This window comes from Cinclus cinclus, chromosome 2 (assembly GCF_963662255.1).
Source record: "Cinclus cinclus chromosome 2, bCinCin1.1, whole genome shotgun sequence".
Classification (NCBI taxonomy): domain Eukaryota; kingdom Metazoa; phylum Chordata; class Aves; order Passeriformes; family Cinclidae; genus Cinclus; species Cinclus cinclus.
In genome coordinates, this window is record NC_085047.1 from 92,323,119 (window position 1) to 92,330,717 (window position 7,599).

The 7,599-nt window shown below is 39.7% G+C and overlaps 1 protein-coding gene across 5 annotated transcripts in view; it reads right to left on the bottom strand.

Annotated features, from left to right (window-relative positions):
- Positions 1-6,270, bottom strand: part of MCF2L (MCF.2 cell line derived transforming sequence like) — a 141,208-nt gene extending 134,938 nt beyond the window's left edge. For 4 of the 5 annotated variants that reach the window (XM_062515086.1, XM_062515085.1, XM_062515084.1 and 1 more), the window contains exon 1: positions 5,310-6,270. In XM_062515086.1, coding sequence (XP_062371070.1) covers positions 5,310-5,487 — 178 coding nt within the window. In that variant the 5' untranslated portion in view covers positions 5,488-6,270. The remainder of the gene's footprint in view (positions 1-5,309) is intronic. The other variant, XM_062515088.1, reaches the window with a different exon arrangement.
- Positions 6,271-7,599: the final 1,329 nt, after the last annotated feature.

Genomic DNA, 7,599 nt, shown 5'->3' on the forward strand with positions numbered 1-7,599 from the left:
GGCTTGTAAAGACATTTATAGGCAAACAGCCTCCAACAGTGGGAAATGCTAGCCCTGCAAACATAACATTTGCTGTATCTTACTTGGACATGTACTTCACATCAATCAAAACACTAGTACGAAACAAAAAGCTCTACATGGATTTTCTTATAAATGCCACATCAAAAACAACCAGTCTTTAAAGGGCAGCCCACTGATACCAAGCAGATGAAGAAAAGTGCACAGCAAAACAAATACCCTTTTCTGCCAAAAAATTATGTTGAGCCCAGATCTATGCTCAAAAAAAAAAAAAAAAAAAAAAAAAGCAAATCCCCTCCTTGGGCATTGTGACAGATGCCACCAGGGACAACAATAGCTCCCAGCTACGTGCTGGACCTTGTATCACTAAGTGGCTTGTGTATTATGGCTTAGAGACTCCTGCCCTAGTTGGCTTGTACTTAAAGGTAAAAAAGGTCATGGGCTATTTAGCACCTGCACAACTGAGAAGCAGACTGGGGCTGAGAAGTCTGAAATGCCATCTTCATTCCACAGAAGACATACCAATGCTAATCAGATGACAGTACTTTGGTGTCACACCCACGAAACAAAGTGGTCTTCTTGTAGATGCCTCTGGAATTCTAACAAAGAGGAAATCTTCAATTGCCTCATATATTTTGGTCTTGACACTTTAGTCGGGATTTTTTTATGTATGCAAACAACCTCATACAAATATATTATTCATAGCCTCATTTTTCACATGTACCTTCTAGCTGTATCAATCTAGTTTATAAGTTATCCCCTGAAAAGAAAACTTTGTAATAAAGTTGTTAGTGGAAGCATACTGCAATATACACAACTTTGCCAATTAAAATTAAACATCTGTTAAGACATTGAATCTATAATCTATAATCTAATCTATTGAATAAAACTTCTTGGGGAATATAAAACTGCTCCAGGAATCTAGGAACTTTCTAAATATATTGCATAAATGAAAGACTTCTCCTCAAAAATGCAATGGCACACTACTCACTACTGATAAAAGCAGTTTCTAAGAGACAGTCTTCAGTATCTTCATTTTTAATTAAGATTTTTAAAGGTTTCCTTTGATAGTGTACAAAGAATATAAAGGACTCAATCCAAACAGCATTAACTATTGTTTTTCTGAAAAGTTACTTAATTTGAAACAGCATAGTTATTATAACAATGAATACCCACAATGTTTCCCTCGTACATTACTTCTGAAATCTTGTATTTACACAGTTCTGACTGGTGGAAGCAAAGGGTTAAAACACACAGCTCAAGTTATAGTATGGGTTCTGAGTATAACTGAAGTCTCCAGAAGTGCAAATGTTTAAGAGAAATGTTGTTTTTTCCCCTTTTCTGATGCAGGTGATGAGTCATCAGTGGTCTTGATAATGTAACCTGAACGTCCCTTTCCAGTAATGTTGTAGATGTATATAATTCAGTTAAAGGTGTCACCTTCAGTAATACCACTGAGCAGTACCTGGAAGGGTGTTTATGTATAGAAAACAATTTTAAAAATTTAAATTTAACATTTTAAGATGATACCACACACATTTCTTTCGAAGAGCACGAGTGCAATGGATGAGAATTTCGATTGCTGTGAGTGCAACAACTGATCTTGTGCTTTGCAGCACTGTTACAAGTGTTAGAATTGGCACAGCACAGTCACTTCGCTGCCTTTTCAGCTGCCTTGTAACTTCAGATGCAAAAATGCCAAAAAATCAGGTAAATTGATAAAATGACACATTTTATAATTTGAAATAACTAAAAAATATTTTCCTACTCCTTAAGTATGTCATCTTGGGTAAGTTTGGATTAAGGAGACTTCTGACTTCAGTCAGCTGTCACCTGTATTCTTGGATTCTTCAAAACCTGGGCAGAGTCATGATAGTCTCTTACTTTTGTAAGAGCTTTGACTGCAGCACCCTCATGGCTATTTCCTACTACTTCAGCAAGTGCAGCTCCCAAGATGCAATGCTATCAAATCTTGAGACCACAAAAAGCTGCATCGTGGCAGGAGGCTAAAACCCCCTGCATGAAAAGATTATATTCCAGACAGACTTGAACTGAACAGGGTAAAAAAAAAACCCAAACAAATAAAGGTGTCAACCATATTAATGGGATGATCACTAGAGAGGAAAAAAAACCCCAAACAGTTGCTGTATGTAAATAGGCCTCCAGGCACATCAGTCGTCAAGCCCAATGCCTCATAGGTAGAACAACACAACAGGCACTGAGGAAATATATAAACACTGGATTTTATTTTTTTTATTATTATTATTAGTAAAGATTCATTATTTTCTTCCATGCCTCCATTCGTTTCCAGGATTTTCCATTTTTCAGGCTCTGCTGAAAACAGGGAAAGGAAGGCTGCATTACACACACCATTTGAATCAAGGCAAGAGTACAGGCAAGTTGGATGTTATCATGTTTCCATCTCACCAGTGCTCTGCCTCAAACTGAATTGTGTATGCTGGTTCATCTGTTGCTTCCAATCCCGAGTCTTAAAGCTTTCAAGATGCAGTATCTTCTCTCTGTGTACACATTTACAGACACAATGAAGACCTGATCTTAATTATAACTTCTAGGAAGACACTGCAGTAAAAAATATTGCTGTTAATATAGTACCAACCGCACAGCAGATGAGTTCCTGCGGAGGGAGATGGAATTAAAATTTCAGCAACAGCAACATATGGCTTAAATAAAAGCAAAAAGATGCTCTTCATCATACAGTATTATTGGTCTGCATGGGAGACTAACACCCCTCACATTTGCTTTGAGAAGTCAAAAATAACAGGGGAGAAGACTCCAACAATCTTCCATGGCAGCATCTCTCTTTCTGCCTTTTCCCATGAGAAGATTATAAGGCTTATTTTCACAGAACAAGGCACTATGGCTCCTTTACCAACAGAAAAAACCCTTGCTTGTTTTCTTGAAGTAAATATTTGAATAGGTATTAAAATTTGAGTAAATCTTCTCATTTCTCATTTTAAATGTTCACCATGTTATGCCACTGCAGCTCTTTTCAGAGTAGACCCTTTTTAGCAGTCCCTTGATTAAGTCAGAAAATCTTAACACACAAATTGCGTGAAGTAAGAGCAATGATTTGTTAAAAATCAAACCCCAATAAAATATCTACAAACAATGATTCAGTCAATCCTCAATACTAGCAGCAACAGTATTAAATATAGCACAAAAAGCCTTTCATACTTCATTTACCTGTAAAGTTTATGAACTTCAGCAGAAAATTACCTACCACTAAGTTTCTCATTTAGTCTCTGCCTAGTTCTGGGAAGGTTCCTTTCCCAGTCTACACACTGCTGTCTTCAAGTCAAAAGAAAACAAGCATAGCTTTTTTTGAAAACTACACCCCACTTTTTCCAGGGATAAAGAGTATCATCATATGCTTTGCAGTTTCAATTAATGGGTTCAATTCAGCTGTCATGCCAGACATGGATGTAATCCCCAGTGAAAAATCTGCTATTTCTCAGGCCAGGAAACTTAATCCAGAACTTCTTTCACGTAGCCTCATGTCCCTTTTACATACACTGCAGTGATAGAAGGGCAGCAGCCACAGCTGAAAGATGAAATTAGCATAGTCAAGTATGTGCAGCTAATATAGGCAGTCTCATGCCTATGAAGTACATCTCTACACTCAGCTCCTGGTCTGCCTTCACTGCTTTCATTTCAATCCCTGCACCTTACTAGGATTCCTTTGTGGATAAACCAGTCAGCCATTGATTCACTGACACTTCAGCAGAGAATAAACATGCAGCCTTGAATCCAACACAGCTCTCCCCTGAATTTCTGGGGAGGGGAAGTAGCAATTTCCCATTTGAAACCCTTCAGATGACAATACAGAACCATCTTTCCTCTGATTTCCTACTCCAGGCTTGCCTTACCAGGACATTGTTTCTTCTACCACAGAAGCACAGTGCTCTTAGCCTGGCTTGAATCGCTGAGATGGAATCAAGTGCACCCAGCTCACCTCTAGCACTAGTTTGTTTCCCTAGAGATTTCATCAAGAACAAGCTAGAGACTGCATAAACTCCTTAGTAGTCTAACAACTGCCTCAATTAGGTCTAAATCTTCTCTGCAGGAATCAAGTTCACATTTTCTTGCTCCTATTCTAATAGTTATGGACAATGAGAAAATTGAAACAAGCAGATATATACCTTCTTCCATATCTAGCACAGATCTCCACTAGAAAGTCAAAATATGTGTGATTTCCCTTCAGTTTTCTCTTGTAGTCTAGATACACACACCTTATTTCCACAGAAATCATATCTGATCACCCCTGACATTATCCTCTGGAATTACTGCAGGGTTTTTTGCATTTTTCCTTGCTGCTTTCAAAAGAAACCTCATTCTGGCTGAGACGTCACTGGTACAAAAGCAAAATGATTACTCTAATCGCTACTTCCTGTTAAGTCAGAGCAGACTGTGAATCATTCTGCAGTAGCAACATCATTATTTCATTTCAGCCAGGACAAAAGAGTCATATCCTGTTTTATAATTGTGTATTAAATGCAAAACTGTATTTTAGTGAATTCCACCTTTCCAGTTTTGGAACATCTTTCCAGCTTAGAGAGGTTTGCATAAATATATTTAGGCATTTAATTACCTAATTAAATTTAATTACCTAGGAGGCTTTATAAAAAACATTTTCCAAAATGAAATGAAGAAGTGTTAATAAAGACCAAATGCCATCAGATACAACCGCTAATTAAATTATAAAATTAAAGTCCATCTGCACTAGTACCAAGGCAAAACTTCCATTCATATATGAACTATGTGACAACCTCCTGCATGGGTAAATATAAGATAAGGTGGTACAGTAAAAAATCCCAACACATTCTTAGTTCCAAAAACTATAAGCTGGCACTCACTATTTCTGCTTAAGGTCCACAGGAACAAAAGTAATGTGATATGGTGCAGAGGTAATTTTTACTTGTTTCTCAGCAGCTCCTCAAAATTATGATGTTAAAGGAAGGTAGGAAGATAGGTCAGGTTTCTCTGGGATGGTTATTTTTTGCTAAACAATTAATTCATGGAATGATTTTAATTTCTTATAACAAGCATCAGTCCTCCCAAGCACAGGTATTCACTGGCTGCTATTAAACGCTTGTTTTCACGGTGACATCAACCCCCTCCAGTGAACACTCAGCTATTCCTTTCCTTGGGCTCCCTGCCCTACTCTCATTGCTAGAGATGAGATACAAACGCTAAAATTCTTGAAGCCATCTGTCCTCTTAACAGTCTGGCAGCCAGCCAGCCAGTTTCAAAATATGCTATATTTTTCTCACCTACTGTGATTTCTGTCACCTCTTGCTTATCTGGCACAAGCTGCATGGTATCTGACACCACAACCTGATAGTTGGTATCTTCTTCTTTCTCTTCATTAGGCTGGTTGGCCGCTGCAAAACAGTTGCAGCTTCCAGTTTCTTTGCACAGGCTCAGGGTCCGATACCAGTAGTCAGACATGAAAACTCTGTGAGCTGACTTCTGAAATATAAAAAAAAACAAGCAGATAGTAATTTTCTGCAAAACATAAGGAAAAAAAACCTAGCTACTTGAAAGAAGAGGCTAAAATGTTAAGGACAGCAATTGTATACAGATTGTCATACCATTGATTTTATTTGAAGAACAGAGATGCAGTTTACATCAGTCGTGCATGGTATGGTACCCAAAGTAAAAAGTTTGAGTTCCCTGTAGTTTATCAAAATGCTTATATCAAAGGTCAAAGATAATACAAGAACAAAACAAAACAACAACAACAACAAAAAAAAAACAACCAAAAAAAACCAAAACAAACAAACCAACCACCACCAAACAAACAAAAAACACACTACACAAATATCAAATCACACCTTCCAAAGACAAGTTTAACTAGGCAAAAGAACACAGCAGAACATGGGGTGTCAAAAAAGTGAAAGTTAAAAAAAAATAAAAAAGGACAAGATACTACAATTGCCATTATATGGTAGGCTGAAATTACAGTTGAAAGTTTTCATAAACAAATTAACTGAATGAAACCTTGACCCTTGAAATCTGGCAGGAAGGAGGAGATGTTTGGTTTCTGACACATCACCCAGGTCTTCCACTACTGCCCTCTTCCTGAGAAGAGGTTCCCTTAACCTAGAAGTAGCTGGAAATTACCAAGCTTATTATATGTATTGCAGGTAAGAGAGCAAGCACATCCTCAAACACCTGCAAGCTTCTCAGTTTATGCCAGAGAGTTACAGGGAGGTTTGTTTCTTAATACAAACAAAAATCACCCCCTTCTTGAAATAAGAACTGAAACAGCATTAACTGTGAAAGATTTTGTCCTCATGAGGAAACATCTTGATCTTTCCAAATAATTAATCATTGGTAAAGATAGTGGGGAACACTGCAAAGTTGAATCATTGAACAGTAGGGGGTGTAAGGAGCTTAAAAGGTCATAAAAGCCCAATCTTCCTGCAATGAGCAACTCAATCAGGTTGCTCAGAACCCTGTCCAATCTGACCTTGAATGTTTCCAGATTTCCCACAGGCTCCCTTAGGTACTGGAAGGTGCTGTAAGGTCTCCCTGGAGCCTTCTCTACTCCAGACTGAACAACCCCAACCATCTCAGCTTGTCTTCACAGAGATGTGCTCCAGCCCTGTGACCATCTTCATGGCCCTCCTCTGGACTCTCTTCAACATGTCCACATCTTCCTGATGTTGGAGGCCCCAGAGCTGGATGCAGCCCCCCAGGTGGGGAGCACCCTGTCCCCTCCCTCAACCTGCTGCCCACACTGCTTTTGATGTGACCCAGAATTCAATTGGCTTTCTGGGCTGCAGGAACACATGGCTGGATTGTTTCCAGCAGCACTTGAACCCTGCCTCATCCACGAGCACCTCCAAGTCCTTCTCAGCAGGGCTGCTCTGGAGCAGTTCATTCCCCAGCCCAAATCAATACCAGTGGTTGTCCCCACTCAGTTGCAGCATTTTGCCTTTGGCCTTGTTAAACCACGTGAGATTCCAGGGGGCCCATTTCTTGAGCTTGTCCAGATCCCTCTGGATGGCATCCAGTCCTCCAGGTGTATCAACAGCACCCCTCAGCTTTGTGTCATCTGCAAATTTGCAGGGCATGCACTCAATCCCTTTGTCATTAGTGAAGATATGAAGTAACACTGATCCAAATACAGATGCCTAAGGGACTTTACTTGTCACGGATTTCCATCAGGACTCCGAGCCATTGACACGATTCTCTGTATATGACCATCCAACCATTCATCCACTCAACAGTCCACTGTTAAATCCAACTCTCTCCAGTTTACAGGGAAGAATGCTGCGGGGCACCATGTCAGAGGCTCTACAGAAGTCCAGATAAATGACATCTGTAACCCTCTCCTTGTCACTTGATGTGACATGGCCACCATGATGGTCAGACAGGGCTTGCCCTTGGTGAAGTCGTACTGGCTGTCCCTAATCACGTCCCTGTCCTCCATGTGCCTGAGCACAGCCTCCAGGAGGATCTGTTCCTTGATCTTCCAGGCACAGAGGCGAGGCTGACAGGTTGGTAGCTCCCAGGGTCCTCCTTTCTACCCTCTTTAAAGATGGCTACAATGTC